This window comes from Capricornis sumatraensis, chromosome 3 (genome assembly GCF_032405125.1).
Source record: "Capricornis sumatraensis isolate serow.1 chromosome 3, serow.2, whole genome shotgun sequence".
Lineage (NCBI taxonomy): Eukaryota > Metazoa > Chordata > Mammalia > Artiodactyla > Bovidae > Capricornis > Capricornis sumatraensis.
In genome coordinates this window covers 7,333,477-7,351,012 of record NC_091071.1, presented here as the reverse complement: position 1 = coordinate 7,351,012, position 17,536 = coordinate 7,333,477, and the positions used below count along the sequence as shown (strand labels likewise).

Genomic DNA, 17,536 nt, shown 5'->3' with positions numbered 1-17,536 from the left:
AGACATCACTTTGCCAACAAAGGTCCATGGGAGAAGGCAATGGCAGCCCACTCCAATACTCTTGCCTGGAAAATCCCATGGACGGAGGAACCTGGTAGGCTGCAGTCCATGGAGTTGCTAAGAGTCAGACATGACTGAGCAACTTCATTTTCCCTTTTCACTTTCATGCATTGGAGAAGGAAATGGCAACCCACGCTAGTGTTCTTGCCTGGAGAATCCCAGGGACAGGGGAGCCTGGTGGGCTGCTGTCTATGGGGTCACACAGAGTCGGACACGACTGAAGCGACTTAGCAGCAGCATGGTCTTCCCAGTAGTCATGTATGGATGTGAAAGCTGGACAATAAAGAAGGCGGGGTGACGAAGAGTTGATGCGACAAAGAGTTGATGTGTGCCGCTGTCCATGGGGTCACAAAGAGGTGGACATGACTTGGCGACTGAACAACAACAACAAAATGATTTTAATTTGCATTTTCCTGATTATATGGTTAAGCATCTCTTCATAGGTGCATGACTGAATGCTTTTCTCTTCTGAGAGTGCTGTTCATGTTTTGTCCATTTTCCTGTTGGCATGTTCGTCCTTTTCCTGTTTGTCAAAATTTATTTTTATTTATTTATTTTTGGCACATGGGCTCTTCTTTGCTGACCCAGCGCTTTCTCTGGTTGCTGTGAGTGGGGACTACTCTCTAGTTGTGGTGGCTTCTCTTGTTGCCGAGCACCGGCTCTAGAATGCAGAGGCTCAGTAGTTGCGGTTCCTGGGCCTCAAAGCTCCGGCATGCAGGACCCTAGTCCCTAGACCAGGGATTGAATCTGTGTCCCCTGTATTGGCAGGTGGATTCTTAACCACTCAAACACCAGGGAAGTCTCGTGTTTTTTTCTTATTAACGGGTAAAACTAAATATATATATATATATATGTATAAATATATATATATATTTTTCCTGAATACTAATCCTTTGTCAACTATGTGTGTGGCAACTATCTCCTCCTGGTTTGTGAGCTGCGGCCAAGGACACCCCCCCATAGGACTGGTTCATGGTAGGCCCAAGGGGGCAACATTCACATCAGGGGCATTCGATTTTTATTATGAAAGAGGTTCAGATAGGTTTGAATCTTTGTGCTGATAAGTTTCCAACAGATAATGAAAATGTCTTTCATTCTTCATTTTCATTTTTCCCTTTCCTAGTTCGAAAACGATGAAACTGAGCTAGCAGCCCGGGGTTCACCTTTCACTTTATTTAGGCTATCTTTCCATGGGGAGAAAAAGGAAGCTTTTACTTTAAAATTTTAATATAGTTGAATGTAACAATGTTTTTCTTTATGGTTTTCTGCGTAAGAAATCCTACATAGCCCCAAATCATCATATTCTACACTTTCTTCTAAAAGGTTTAAAGTTTTACCTTAAGTCTGTATCTGTAATTTGCGTTTGCATATGATGTGAGGTAGGGATCCAATTTCATTTAATTCCATAAGGATAACCAAAGGTCAGAGGACCTTCAGTAAGTCTCCTCAATAAGGAGACTTATTGAAAAGCCCCCCTTACCTCACTGATCTGCAGTGCCATGTTTGCAATATATTTGGCTTCCGTATGTGCACAGGTCAGTTCCTGATTTCTTTACTATGTCCCACGGGTGTATTTATCCGTACCTGTGAAAATCCCATGGACGGAAGAGCTTGGTAGGCTACAGTCCATGGGGTCACTAAGAGTCGGACACAACTGAGCGACTTCACTTTCACTTTTCACTTTCATGCATTGGAGAAGGAAATGGCAACCCACTCCAGTATTCTTGCCTGGAGAATCCCAGGGATGGCAGAGCCTGGTGGGCTGCCATCTATGGGGTTGCACAGAGTCGGACACGACTGAAGCAACTTTGCAGCAGCAGCAGCAGTGCCAATTACTGCAGCTCTGATAATATGGTAGGGCAAATTCTCTGTCTTATTCTTATTTACTATTATCTTCATCATTATTGGGCCTCCCTCATAGCTCAGTTGGTAAAGAATTCACCTGCAATGCAGGAGACCCTGGTTCGATTCCTGGGTTGGGAAGATCCCCTGGAGAAGGGGTAAGCTACCCACTCCAGTATTCTTGGGCTTCCATTATGGCAAAGCTGGTAAAGAATCCACCTGCAATGCGGGAGACCTGGGTTTGATCCCTGGGTTGGGAAGATCCCCTGGAGAAGGGAAAGGCTACCCACTCCAGTATTCTGGCCTGGAGAATTCCATGGACTGTATAGTCCATGGGGGTCTCAAAGAGTCGGACATAACTGACAGACTTTCAGTTTCACCATTATTGACCATTTGCTCTTGCATATGTAAATTCTGGAATCAGCTTTTAAGTTTCATAAGAAATACTGTTGAAATTTTGATCGAAACTACTATGACTCTCTATTGTCAATTTGGGGAAAATTGATCTTTTTTTTATCCTAAGATTTTTTGACGTGGAACCATTTTTAAAGTCTTTATTGAATTTATTACAATATCGCTTCTGTTTCATGCTTTGGTGTTTTTGGCCCTGAGGCATGTAGGATCTTAACTTGCCAACTAGAGATCAAACCCACACCCCCTTCATTAGAGTGAAGTCTTAACCACTGAACCACCAGGGAAGTCCTTAATGTTTTTAATAATAGTGGGAATTTCTATCCTTGAATAACGAAACTCTCTACATTTAAAATATTCCTTAATATTGTTCAATAAGAACGTTACACTGTTCTCCAGAAAGAGTTCCTGTGCACTATTATATTTATTTCTAAGTATCCTTTACTTTTTTGTTGCTATCTGCAACAGTATCCTTTTTCAGCTTGCTATTGATGCAGAGATAGGCAATTACTTTTGTCTATTGATTTTGTATCTAGCAGCCTTGTTAAATAATTGAGACTCACTTGAAAAATGACAGTTTTATTTCTTCTGAGCCAATATTTGTACTTATTTATTTTTCTTGTCTTCCATGCTAGCTAAGACTTCCAGTACAATGTTAAATAAAAGTGGTAATAGTAGGCATTTTTGTCTTGTTCCTGATTTTATAGGGAATGTTTTTAACATCAATGAGTATGATGATTGACGTAGCTTTTGATAAATACCTTTTCCCAGGTTAAGGAACTTCCCCTCTGTTCCTGCTTTGCTGGTAGGTTGGTTTGTTTGCTTTTAATCATGAATGGATGTCGAAGTACACCAAATTCTTTTCCTGTCATATTTGAGATTTTTCCATTTTAATCTGCGAATGATGTTAACTTGTCAATAACTCTGTTAAACCAAACGGATTCTTGGGATACATGGAACTTGATGGAGTCAACTTACTAGTACCTTTTTAAAGACTTCTGTGTATCTACTCATAAATAAGGCTAGCTTTAGTTTTTCCTTTCTCACACTGTTCTTGTCTGGTTTTGGTATGAAGGGCTACTACGCTAGATTCATAAAGTGAGTTAGGAAGTGTTTTCTTTTTCTATTTTCTGAAGGAAAAGAAGTTTTCCTATTTTGTAAAAGAACAGAACAGTTCTGTGAATGGTTGATAGGATTCTCCCGTAAAACTGTCCAGGCCTTGTGGGAATATTTCTGCAAGTTACAAGGCTGTTTGGGTTTCTACTTTTTTAATCAACTTTGGTACATCAGAGTATTCTAGAAATTCGTCCATTTTGTCTAGGTTTTTAAATTTATTGGCATAAGACAGATCATAATATTCCCTTATCTTCTCTTTAATCTCTCTGTGCTGCAGCTGAGAAGTTATCCTGTTTTTATTACTTACCGATTTTTTTCCTTGATTTAGGAAGGTGGTTTGTTTCTGGTAGTAGTTTGTTTCAAAAAATCAACATTTGGGCTGCTTCTCTCTTGGGTCTTTTTATTTTTCATTCATTTAATTTATAAAGTGAAAGTTGCTCAGTCTTGTCCAACTCTTAGCTACCCCATGGACTATGGTCCAGGGAACTCTCCAGGTCAGAATACTGGAGTGGGTAGCCTTTCTCTTCTCCAGGGGATTTTCCCAACCCAGGGATCAAACCCAGGTCTCCCGCATTGCAGGCGGATTCTTTACTAGCTGAGCCACAAGGGAAGTCCATTTTAATTTATATAATATTGTTAATTATATTTTAAAATTTCATTCTTCCACTTTTGAGTTTATTCTATTGCATTTTTATAACTTTTTAAGCTGGATGCTAAGCACATGCATTTTTAGTCTTTTATTTCCCCTCTAGTATAAGCAACTAAGTTAGTTCTTAAGTGGAGTTTCCTCCCTGAGGACACGGGTTAAGTATCTAGCTCCCCTACAGCCAAGAGGAGTAGGGCTTTGAGCCAGTTCCTCATCCCCAGACCTCTGTATGAAGACCCTTCTAAGGGAGAGGAGCAAGGAGCCGGGGCCGACCATTTGGAAGACTTAGCATTTTCTTAGAGTGTGAACATCACTTCACTGAAGGGACTATCTGAATTACTGGACTAAACTAAGCCTTAATTTGGACTGATACCACTATTCCCGCCCCTGCCCAGCCGGGCTTATGAAACACAAATTTTTTAGGTATTAAAGTGAAAGTGTTAGTTGCTCAGCTGTGTCCAACTCTTTGCAACTCCATGGACTGTAGTCTGCCAGGCTCCTCTGACCATGGGATTTCCCAAGCAAGAATACCAGAGTGGGTAGCCATTCCCTCCTCCAGGGGATCTTCCTGACCCAGGGATCAAACCTGGGTTTCCTGCAGTGCAGACAGATTCTTTACTGTCTGAGCCACCAGGGAAGCCCCACATTTAGGTATGCTGCTGCCGCTGCCGAGTCACTTTTAGTCATGTCTGACTCTGTGTGGCCCTATGGACTGTAAATCACCAGGCTCGTCTGTCCACGGAATTCTCCAAGCAAGAGTACTGGGGTGGGTTGCCATGCCCTCCTCCAGGGGATCTTCCCAACCGGTTCAGGGATTGAACACGAGTCTCCTGCATTGCAGGCAGATTCTTTACCACTGAGCCACCAGAAAAGCCACAAAATTTAGGTAAAGCCATAAATAACTATAATTTCAGTATGAGTTAAACTTGATGACTCTGTTATAACAACTATGAATAACCATTATGACTATATGATCCCAAACATTTCCATCAAGGTTAACAAATCATTATTTACTAGTTTCTTCTAAAGGTATTTCTCAAGCGTGCCTTCCGGGGTCACTCTCACCTTATGAACAGCAATAGATCCTGGAGAAAGGACAGAGGTGAAGTGCTTTTAAAACTGCCTCCAAGGAAACCTGGCTGTTCCATAGCTTATCAGTAACCACTCTGAGAGGCCAAATACTTTTTGGTTCTCAGTTGCTGCTGGGGAAACAATGGCTGATGGACAGGACAGCACACAGCAGCTGCCTTCACACATTATACAGACGAGAGGGGAACCGATACAGATGGCAGGTGGGTCTCTGGCATGAAGACAAGCTCGGAGCCCATGGCAAGGGGGGACCTGGCCTGTCTTCTAGGGCTCAGGGAAGACTCTCCTTGAGAAAGCAAGCTGGGTAAAGAGGGTAAATGCAGAGCGTTTTGGGAAGCAAGTCAGCTGTGCAAAGGCTCAGGGGCTGTCAGTGAGGGCCTGGGCCTAGTGGAGATGTGGGACGGCCATTGATCCTGAGACAGGAGTGAAGAGGTAAGAGGACTCTAGAAAGGTGAGCAGTTACTGAGTCACGCGGGTCCCACAAACCACAGGAAGGAGGGTGTCTGGGTTTACAGGAGAACAAACACCTAAGGGTGTAAGCAGCCCCCTGGCCAGGCTAGCATTTCCCATGACACAATAAAGGAGTGTTCTCGCCGGAACTCTAAAGGCCTCTGTGAATTTCACACTGTCGGAAAACTTCATTTTTATTTTATTTTATTTTTTTCTTCTGGGGATCTCAAGAAAGAAAGTTATCTATACAAATTCTGAGGCAAAGATCACGTTTCACTAACCCGGTACTTTCTTCCAGGGGGAGCTCAGACACCTTGGGATGAACTCTAAGAATATATCCGAAAAATAAACTTGTAGCAGCAGACCCTAGAGTGATGGGTATGAGAACAAGCCTGTAGTTACCAGAGAAAGTGGCTTTTTCAAATACCGATGGATCTTGCCCATCTAAGCACCAGGACACGCTGCCTCTGGCCCCGTCTGCGTGAGTGCTCCCCACGTGCAGTTACTTGCTCCTATGCAAGCTCAGAAACAAGCAGGATTTAGCTCCCTCCACTCAAATCAGCTTATTAGAAAGCACACATTGTTTAATATAAATATAGCAATTAGCAGAGGCTTGGTAGATATTAAGGGTGTTATAAAAATATTTACTTTTCAAATAGCCTTAAAAAAAAATCAGGCAAATAGGAAGCCTAGATGTCTCACAGACGTTTTAAATGTAATTTATACTGCCAGAACTAAATCCGTCGCCTCATCAAAATCTGGGATAATCTACACAACTGGCTTAGATTCTTTAAAAAAAAAAAAAAAAGGTCAATAACAAAGATGAGGGCATGGAGAGAGTGTCTATATTAAAAGAGAAATGCAAATACCCCTAAATGTAATGCAGAGCAGTTATAAAAGATATTTTGGGGGCAACTGGGGAAAAATGATTTTGGGTAGAACATTAGATATTATGAAATTCATGTTATTTTCCCAGCTGTGATATACAGGGTTAAAGTATGACAGTTACAGAAACTCAGTATCATTTGAAATGCCCTTGAATTTAGGAGATGCCCATGCAGCTAAGGGCATAACCGCCTCCACTCTCTGCAATTCACTTTCAAACGCTGAGCACAAGGTGGGGGGGGTGGGGGGCGGGGTGTGGTGGAGGGGCGCAAGCATGGCATGACGTTCACAGGTGAGGAGTCTGGGTAAAGAGGGCTCAGCTGTTCACTATCCCCAGCCTTTCTACTAATACTTGTATGTACATTGGAAATTGTTCAGAAAGGAAGGAAATGCAAGCAAATAACAGAAAGAGCACCCTGAGCTATTTCAGCCAGAGAAACACTAAGCCGATGGGTCTCACAAAAGCTGCTGAACAGGTAGAAGGAGAAATCAGGTCACATGTGGGCAGGCGTAAGGTGACGGCTTTACTGAGACCGAGGGTGTGGAGATATAATTCTGAGGGAAGGGCAATTCAAGTCCTTCCAAGACCTGGGCTACTGATGTCCTTCTGTGTCTCATGGAGCCAAGCACGGGGCGGGGGCGGGGGTGGGGGGCGGCTTCCTGCAGCAGGAAGTTATCAACAGGGAGAGGAGCCCGTCTGCCTGGCTCTCAGATCTGCAGCCGCCACAGCTGCAGTGTGGCTGCTGCTCCCACATGTGTCCCCTGCTGTCCTCCAATCTCCTCTGCGGCCTCTGCTGTCACCTGAGTGCTGAAGAGTCTTCCCAGTGGCAGCCCTGGTCTCCTGCTCCCCAGCCTCCTGCGGGACCATCTGCCTGCCTGCTCTCATCTCTCCTGAACTCGCCCCCTCACCTCCCCACATCCTGCCCCTTCCCCAGGCTCTCTGAGAGTTGGGAAGTTGCAGGAACACAAGATTTCTGAGATCCCATCAGCATGGGTTCTTTAGAGCAGGGGTCCCCAACCTCCAGGATCTAATGCCTGATGATCTGAGGTGGAGGTGATGTAATAATAATAAAGTCACAATAAATATAATTTGATTGAATTATTGTGAAACCATCTCCCCCATCCTGGTCCATGGAAAAATTGTCATCCGTGAAACTGGTCCCTGGTGCCAAAAGGTTGGGAACTGTCCTCACAAATATTACAATACTATCATTCCCACTGGAGGGGCAGAGAGGGAATAATTCCCCCACATGAACACCATTTCTGGTTTTCTGAAATTCACCGAGTGTCCACACAGAGAGTGGAGGCAGAGCTGGCGTGTCACCCACTTGGACCACCTGCCTCCTTGATGCATGAGCAGCATTCAGGGTGCACAGGTCTCAGGTGACCGGCCGCCCACCTGCCACCTTGCTGACCCTTCTCTGGAAGGATTCTTTAGAAAACGTTCCTTTTACCAAGCCCCAAACCATCCCTTGTGGCTTCTGCCTGTGAAGTTCCTCTTCCCCCCGCTGGGGTTGTGCACCAAGGCACCAGACTGACGCAGCATGTCCTTCTGCACAGGAAGCCTTGGGGTGGGAGCCTCAGAACAGCTCAGGAGACCTGTGAGCTCCGAGGCTGGGGTGGGAACAAGCCCACTCCACTGGGGGATGTGTGACATGCCGGCTGCTGCCCCCCAGATTCCGCTTCCCCTTCTGACATCCTGAACCCCGCCCTCCCCTCCCACGTGGGCTTTAATGGCGGACTCAGTGGAAACATCACTTTGAGGATGATGGGTTGGTGTGGCTGGGGAGGCTGCCTCTGAGTAAGCACCTTGTGCCAGTGGCGCTTACGTGATGAGAATAGGAAGAAAGCATGATGAATGGGAAGGTGGCTCTAACAGGGGATGTAAAAGAAACCCAAACGCTTACCTCGCCTTGGAAGCTCTTCAGCAGCGGTGCTACCTGCTTGCGCAAATCCTGGGGCGAGAAGGTGGGTCAGGAAGAGCCATTGGAGGAGAAAAGAGAAGGGAAACATTCGTTAAGGTCTCCTAAGAGGTCAGTGCTGTTTTCTGTTACATAAAGCAATCCTGATGCCTCTCCTGGATCATTGCCTCCCTCCTACAACACAAATCACGCCAACCGTACCCCTTAGCTTAGAAGAACTCACTCAGGACTTCCCTGGTGGTCCAGTGGCTAAGATTTTGTGCTCTTAATGCAGGGCACTTGGGTTCAATCCCTGATCAAGGAACTAGATCCCACATGCTGCAACTAAGAGTTCCAGTGCGGCAATGAGCGACCGTTGCATGCCGCAACTAAGGCCTGGTGCGGTCAAATAAATTTTTTAAAAGAGAGAGAACTCACTTAAGAATACAACTAGGATTTATTTCCTCTGAGTTCTGGTTAGATACACCTCATTTTGACACAAGTTTTTGCTAGTGTCAGCCTAAGATAATTTGCTTAGAACAAAATAGGATATTATAATGTAGCTTTGATTTGTTTGTATCTGAAATGGACCTGGGTTACCATCCTGCATTTCAGCTGCTATTTCCGAGCACTATTCATGGGAGACAGACGTGAGCCTCTGAGGCTGGGCTCCGCCTCCCAGGCCAGTGCTGCCAACACCAACAGAGTGCCAGCTACCTGTGTGACTTAAGACATTCTACAGCCACGTTCAAAACGCAAAAAGACACAGATGAAATCAATTTCAGTTTCACTTCACCCAATATATCCAAGATAGTATCATTTCCTATGTAATCAATACAAAAATCATTAACAAGATAGTTTACATCCTTTGTTGATATTATTCAGTCTTTGAAACCTGGGGTGCATTCCCGCCCACATCTCCATTTCGACCAGCAGCATTTCAGGTGGGCCCTTGTGGCCAAGTGTGGCCAGTGGCCACCACATCAGGCAGCTGGGGGCTGAGGGATGCACTTGCATGAGCTGATTGGGGCTTGCCCTGGTGGCGGGAGGTGGAGGGTCAAGGTTGGTGGACCCCTCGCTCCCCGACAGCCAGAGGGAGAGGTGAAGATCAAGAATCAGAAGTAGGAGAATCAGGAGAACACAGATCGAGAGGAGGTTGTATCAAGAGGGAAGAGGTATTTGTATTGAATCTTGTCACAGACACCAGGCCTGAGAACACCACTTGGTGGAATGTCCAGGTAGTGCTGAGTGCAGCTGAGTAGAGTCTTGGGCTGGAAACTGACCTGCAGGGGGCTGAGGGTGATGCGAGTGTGAGAGAGAGGCTGCAGGGACTGTGCGGGGAGGAAGGAGGGGGATGGGGTTTGGGGAGCCCCACAGGGAAGGGGGTTGCAGGCGGAAGTTAACGAGTTACCACTTGGAGAGAGCCTACGTTAGTGAGGGGCTTCAGATACAGGGCATTCATTGCTTTCCACAGTCACTCTGCCAACCAAAGGGACTGGTACCCACATGTCATGGATGGGGATGCCTGAGGCTCAGAAGGGGAAAGAGGCGTATCCAAGGTTGCACACTGGGGAAGAGTCAGGATATGAACCCAGAGCTCTCTCCAGGGGCCCACATGGAGACTAATAAAGGAATCACCTTGGCTGGGTGTGGTACAGGTATGACAGCCGGAGGCCACCTGGATAGCAACACAGTGAGGGGGTGGGGTGTAGGTACACATGGACCATTCAGAAGGCTTGTAACGAAAAGGCCCAGGCTCGGAGAGGAAATGGTGAGGCTGGATGGGGTCATGGCCTGTGAGAGCTGGTGGTGCCAAGGCATTTGAGACCCTGTGTAGAGAGGAGGACGGAGAGCTCCTGGGGGTGGAGGGCGGCTTTGGGTACAGGTACCAGGAGCCCTGGTGCTCAGCCTACAGTGTTTCTTAATGAGGCTTGTGCCAGGACTGCCCCAAGCCCTGCCAGCCTGCACAGGCGGCCAGCCTACAGGGAACACCAGCCTTGAGAAGCTCAGGAGATGGCAGAAGTGTTTCCAGAGGACTCCAGCACGGCAGGTGAAAGAGTCATGCTGCTCATAACGATAGTAAATAAACTAAACTGCTCTCTGTTGCCCCTGGTCTTAACCAGCCCATATATTTCAGAAATCATGTCTTTGGGCATATTAGTGTCTCCTGACAGACCTGCTAAAACAACCTGTTAAAGATACTAAAGCTGCATGTGTTTGTACTCAAGCACACACATCTATCTGAATACAGTAGAGGACAAAAAAAAAAAAAAAAAAGGCACTAAATATTCACAACCATATAACACAAAGTGATGTATTTCGAGTCACCAGCTAAAAAAATAATCACCTATTCCCATTTTTTCTTTTTTTGCCAAGGGGGTAGGCAGTCTGAGAAATTCCTTAACCAACACAGCTACCTCCAAATATCACCTGGTTTAGGACCAAACTAAGGACCCAGAACCCAGGATGTTGACTTCTGATCCATGGGCGGCTCTGTCACGGGTTAATGAGGACATGACGCGATGCACTGTCCTTTGAGCACAGGGTGGACTTTACTGTCTGGACGGCACCAGAAACTATAGGCTCTGTCACCCCTGGTCATCACAGGCAGCCACATGCCCTTCTCTGCCACCGCAAACTGAAGAAAATGGGGTCCAGGCCTATCAACAGCACACTGGCATGAAAGAGAATTAGGGAATTAATAGAAGGTCCCCAAAGTTTTTAGCCTCATGACACTTAATTCTGCGACAGTTTTTCAGCACTGTTTCAAATTTTCTTTAGTTCTGCATCATTTATTGAACAGAAAGCAGCAAACATCTTAACACGCAGAGAGCAATGCCCTCGAGATTATTAATATCGGATGTCTGTTGGCAAAGCCAGAGAACTGCGTTGCAACCTTCTCTCCCCTGAGCATGTTGCAAATAATAAGTGATGTTTATCAAGAGATGCTTCTATGTGAAAAGGATTTTCATTATTCTTCAAACCACTGATTCACAGTTCTGTTTTTTTTTAGATCAGAAAACTGAACAGCAAAATGCCATTGAGGAATTTTCTATCTAATGACTATCGCTGGAGAAACCGGTCTGACTTAAAAGCAAAACAGAAATAAAATGACGAAATTGCCATGCAGCTTTCAGTCACACCTGTGAGGTGTCAGCGAGAGACACAAGACACACAGTCCCTGAATCCAGATGGTCTGAATCTTTGACTTTCTGCCTATTCTGAGCACTTGAGTGGTCTCTGGGAGGCTCTCTTCCCTCTCTGGGGCCTGGCACTCCCAGCTTGCATCACACTTCTCCTGTCCACACTGACACGCGATGCCAGGGCCAGTGTCACAGAATCCTCACACTGTGGGTTCAGCTGGGGGCTACCCCGGGGCCGACCTCTGAGTCTTGCAAAGAATGGTGCCAGGACAAAGCTGTTTAGCTTCGAAATAACAGCAGATGAAAGGGAACAGCCAGAACTCACGTGTAAACAAAAGGAGGCTGTGAATCACAAATGCATCATCCAAGTCATAAACGATCTCCAGTTCCTGAAGATTTGAAACTCCAGATTTTCCAGGATGTTTTTCTCAATTTTACAACGCCCTTTCCTCTTTGCTTCTCTGTAACTCAGGTGTGTTTTCTCTTGAGCGACTCTGCCTATGTTGAAGGCTCTGAACCATCCAGCTGCTGTCTCAGTGACACCCTGTGCTCGGTGGCATGGACCAGAAGTGGGGTCCTGCCTCCTGTGGTGACAACAGGGTTTCCCCAAGAGCACCAGGAACAGAGTGGAGGATAGGTGTTAAAGGGCCCCTTCTCTGGCTCCCCTGTGGTTGCCAGCCACCTGACCTGGTGTGGGTACAGCAGCCGCTAGGGAACCAGCAGCATCCTCAGAAGTGGCTGCATCCCTTTGGCTTCTGTTTCAGAACCACCTCAGCCCGGGGTAGCCCTCAGCCTTTTCTGTTTCCGGGGTTTTGGCTCACACTTCCTGCACTGCATCCAGGTAGGGAAAGGAGTTTAACAGTTGACAAGGGCCAGGCAAAAACATAAGCCTGTTGTTTGCTGTTGCTCAGTCACTCAGTCGTGCCTAACTTTGTGACCCCACGCACTACAGCATGCCAGGGTTCCTGTCCTTCACTATCTCCTGGAGTTTGCGCAAACTCATTCCAGTGAGTCAATGATGCCATCCAACTGTTTCAATCTCTGTTGCCCCCTTCTCCTGCCCTCAATCTTTCCTAGCATCGAGTTTTTTTCAGTGAGTTGGCTCTTCATATCAGGTGGCCAAAGTACTGGAGCTTCAGCTTCAGCATCAGTCCTTCCAATGAATATTCAGGGTTGATTTCCTTTAGGACTGATTGGTTTTTCTCCTTGCAGTCCAAGGCACTCTCGAGAGTCTTCTCCAGCACCACAATTAGAAAGCATCAATTCTTCATCAATTCTTTATAGTCCAATTCTCACATCTGTATATGACAACTTGAAAAACCATAGTTTTGACTATATGGACCTTTGTCAGCAAAGTGGTATCTCTGCTTTTTAATAGGCTGTCTAGGTTTGTCATAGCTTTTCTTCCAAGGAGCAAGCGTCTTTTAATTTCATGGCTGCAGTCACCGTCCACAGTGATTTTGGAGCCCAAGAAAATATAAGCCTAGCCAGGATTTTAAACCCTAGGAAGTGTTTCTCAATGAAGAGGTTCTGCGCTACACACCCACCCAGGGCTGAAAATATCTCCAGATGAGTTCACTAATCCCTCCTCATTACTCAGGTTTCAAAGTAAGGAAATTCTGACTTGAAAGTGTTTTAGGTGTTTATTCAAAGAAAATCATTGTATAATATAGCTTATTTTCACTAACCTTGGTACTGTCAAATGTAAGAGGTTCTGTTATACTGCAGAAAGAGAAAAAATGCTGCTTATTCAACTGTGATGTCACTGATTTGCATCCTCACTCTGATTTGAACATGGTGAAATGTGTTAAAGTGTATGCATTATAAAACTGATAAGAGATGATCACAAGATTAACTGAAGTTAAAATAGATCCCGAGTTGTTTATTTTTAATTGACATGGTCTACATTTTAGTTAGTGCAGCTGTTTTTTTTAAAAGGGCTGTTGTCTTTTAGAGATACATACCAAAATGTTTATGGATGAAATAAGATTTTTGTTTCAAAATGATTCAATGGGGGGGTGGATAATGTGGGACCATAAGGATGACATAAGTGTGTGTTGAGTGGATGATTATTATAGATGGAGGGTGGGTTCAATGCATTCTTCACCTTTTCTCATGTACGTCTGAAATATGAAAGCTTTTCAAGGCACCATATTTCACTCTTTGGACGCCTTCAACTGACCGATCACAAAGAATAGACAGAGAGGAAATGAGGGAAATGAAGGGTGAGGGACTGTCGCTCTTAAGTTATAATACAGCCAAGCAGCTAAATAATTGTATACTTCATCAGGTTAACCTGGAAATCTGGGGTTGTCTGGTCCAATCTCCTGCCCCAGGTAGGAGACCTGTGGTGTCCTGGCCACATGGCTCCTCCTCCCAAGGCCACTCTCTCTCTCCCAGATGGAATGCTGACGTTCAGAGGGAAGCTGTCCTGAGCACAAATAACGTCATCACTAGAAGCAGTCTGTTGGTAAATAATTCACTCAAAAAAAAAAAAAGAAAAATCAGATTCAAGGCAATTGCATGGACTTGCTTAATAATGCGTTTTTTTAGTGGGAGGTCGGAGAAGCAGTTTCCCACAGCCCTGGGTCGACCAAGGGAGTACAGATGGCTGAGCCTTCCTCTTGGGGGCCTGGAGATGGAGCCCTGCAGGTATCTGAGGGCTCAGCTCATCCCCTTCCCACAGGCTACTCTGGACCAAGCGCTACTCTCCCCTCTGCTGTCTGACAAACCTCAACAGAGCCTTCCTGCCCAGAGTCGTCTCTCCACCATCCCTTGTTTCTCTCCCGTTTGGGACAGACAGTGTTGCTCCAAGTCACCACCAGTGTCTCTAACGCCATCTGCTCCCATGACTTGCATTGTATATGAGGAGCACCGAAAAAGACCTCAGTAGTATTGGAACAAAGTTCTAGAGAAGAAGAAAGGAGGAATGGGACCCTCCTAATGGCCCTGGGACAATACCCACTGTGTCTTCCGGCAACCTTGGCTACCCCAGAATAAAGGTTCTAAAGAGCTTTACAATGTGAAATACAAATAGTCAGATTCTAGACACTAAATATACAGATTATAGAGATGCCAGATGGGACTGTTTGAATGGGGTCGTTTCTTTTTAAATCAAGAAATTTCCATACATGGTGTTTTCATCAAGAGAAATGCAAAAAAGTTTAATTTCAGAAATAGGATCCATCATTAATAAATACATTAAAACATTGTAAATACACTATTAGCTATAGGTAGTGCAGTTTAACAACTGCAACTTTGCTAAAAAGTAGTAGTAGTAAATAGGTGATTTTTTTTCAACCAAAACACTTAATTCAACTGAAAGGAGAAAATGACCCTCTTTCTACAACTTAAATCCAAAACGCTGAAGACATATTGTTTAAAAGCATGTGGCTACTGACTCTTCACTCTGATGTCCTTGGGATTCTAAAATACCCTGCTGATGGCTGAACAGTCCTTGTTAATAAAGGAGAACCCACCAGTGTGTCATGTCTAGGGCTTTTCTTATTGACTGTAATATAACAATCTGCTTTATCGATAAGCCATCTCTTTCAAAAATAATCTCTCGGCATACTCGTCAAGTATATTTTTATAAAGTCTTGGCACCAATGAGAGAATCACAATTATCTACAAAAGAAAGATAGTTCTTGGTACTTGTGTCACTGAAGACGGCTGAATTCTCCCTTTATCATGTACACAGGAGCACATGCCAGGTATGGAGCTATTCAAGCAAGACCATACATATTGTGTGACCCACAGACTGTAGAACTCATTGTAAGATGCAGTTCAGTGAAAAGAGAAGTTTCTCTTTGTTCCAGGATCCTGAAACCTTCGCTTCCCATCTCATCATCCGAAGATGAGTCATGGGGCTCTCAATGGAGCACCCTACTTCTGGTTACTTTTATAGATGTACACAGGCTCCTTCCAGTCTTTGTGATAGAAGAGAGTAATTTTAAATGGCATTTAAACTGAAGTGTTAAATAAAAAATATCTTTCTATACAACAGCAGACGGTATGTCCTGGCAATTTCTCGAAGATTTTAGTTCACAGATTTGAGAAAATTCCATTAGCTTTAATTATTTATCAGCAGTCAATTTAGATTACTGTTCTTGACCTATTTTTACAGTGTATGGGCCACCCAGCAATGAAATAAATGAATAGTCCTTTTCTACAATGGTTGATTTTTCTGAGATAATAGAAATCGAGTCTAAAGCAGGAATGAAACCCCAAACATGTAATTACCACAATATATAACCTGCCACACTGCCTTTGTAGCTGGATAGAATGCACATCTTTGTGAGTTTTTGGTTATTAAATAAGATTATCTTGAAAGGGATAAACTCACTCATGCTATAATTTCTTCCCATTTAAATTTCTTTGCTCCATTTAAAACATGTTCTGTATCTTGGCAGAAAAGCTCTAATACTGATGGATGTGCCTTCAGCACAGTGCCTAATAAAACTGTGTAATGGGAAGGCCTAGCTGTGTGGGGCTGAGTGGAGGGGAGCTTGTGCACGGCTTGAGTGGAGGGCTCCTGGCACAAGCGGCGAGGGCCAGCTGAGGGCACCCACGGGCAGAGGATGGAGGGAGACCCAAGGAGCCAGGCGGAGGGGAGGATCCCTGAGCTCCTCGGCGACAGCAAGTGGTGGGGGAACTCGTTGTATGATGAACAGGGGCAGGTTTATCAGATCGGTGACGCCTGAACCTGGCCCAAAGGTGACGGAGGCTGAGGACGGTGCTTAGGACACAGATTTGAGATACACGGAGGTCCTGGTTTGAAGGTAGCACGTGGTCTCAGCTCAGCGATACAGCAGAGCCTGGACACTCCTAAGAGTGGGGTCTGGGACTCCTGGCTTCTCCTTCAGACTCTTCCAGGGGTGCATGAGGTAAAAACTATTTTTGCCGTTTTCCTTTTCCAGTGTCATTCTCACAGAGATGAATGGTGGAGTTCTCCAGACACTGCGTGCCAGGTGAGGTCATCACCCTAAAGAGATGGCACGTGCGCGTGTGACGTCCTGGGTTTTAAACAGGTCTTTTTTGAATCTCTAACATGGTCACTACTGGTCAATAGGCACACAGACACAAAAGCTCTCTGGGAATCCTCAGTATTAAGAGATCAAGATGTCTGGAAATGGCAGCTTTAAGGTTTTTAGTCTGAGAGCGGAGAATGGCTCCTCGTGCAGAGGTCAGGGCTGCGGACCCAGGGATGACTGGCTGAGTCCCGTGCAGCAGCTGGGACAGCCAGGCGCTTCTAGGCCCTCCCCTGCATCTTGCGGCATCTGGCTCTCCTGGCCTGGGCTGGCATCGTGCCTGTCGGTGGCGCAGGGACTTCCTGCGGGATTTTTGGTGGCCAGGGGTTCAGAGGTGGGGCCCAGAAGGAGGCCACCTCAGGTCCCTCTGATTCTCTAATTACATCTGACTGGCCTGATTTCAAAATATTCTTCCAGGTTGCTTTCTGCATAAATGCTTGTTTCTAAACCTTACGTTTTATTCAGCACTTTAAAAATACTGCTGAGATTTGTTTATGGATCTGAACATCAATAGTTTTTGAGTTTGTCAAAGAGAAGAACTACATATTATACACATAATCTATTACAAACCTATCTGAGCATTTGCTCCGTGCTGTGAATGAGCTGGTTGTGGTCCCTGTCCTCCTGGGGCTTACCTCCTAGTTCGAGTGAGAACCAAGTCTAGATAGATATCTGGAAGACTTTTTTTTTTTTTTTAACTTAAAAAATATTTATTTATTTATTTGGTGTGCTGGGTTTTAGTTGTTGCACAAGGGGTCTTCGATCTCAGTTGTGGCACACAGGATCTTAGTTCCCTTACCAGAGATCGAACCTGAGCCCCCTGCATTGGGAGCACAGAGGCTAAGCCACTGAACCACCAGGGAAGGTCCCCTGAAGTAGACTGTTGACTCCATTCACACACACTCTGACTGCGTTCCTGGGGCTACTAATGGTGCCAGGCCCAGAGGAGACACTGTGAACCCT

At 45.2% G+C, this 17,536-nt stretch overlaps 1 protein-coding gene across 6 annotated transcripts in view; it reads right to left on the bottom strand.

The window, feature by feature from the left end:
* CUX1 (cut like homeobox 1) overlaps positions 1–17,536 on the bottom strand; it is a 349,582-nt gene that overhangs the window by 178,340 nt on the left and 153,706 nt on the right. For 5 of the 6 annotated variants that reach the window (XM_068968697.1, XM_068968698.1, XM_068968701.1 and 2 more), the window contains one exon: positions 8,407–8,454. The exons of the other annotated variant lie outside the window; for it this stretch is intronic. In XM_068968697.1, the coding sequence (XP_068824798.1) occupies positions 8,407–8,454 (48 nt within the window). The remainder of the gene's footprint in view (positions 1–8,406; positions 8,455–17,536) is intronic. 6 annotated transcript variants of the gene reach the window in all.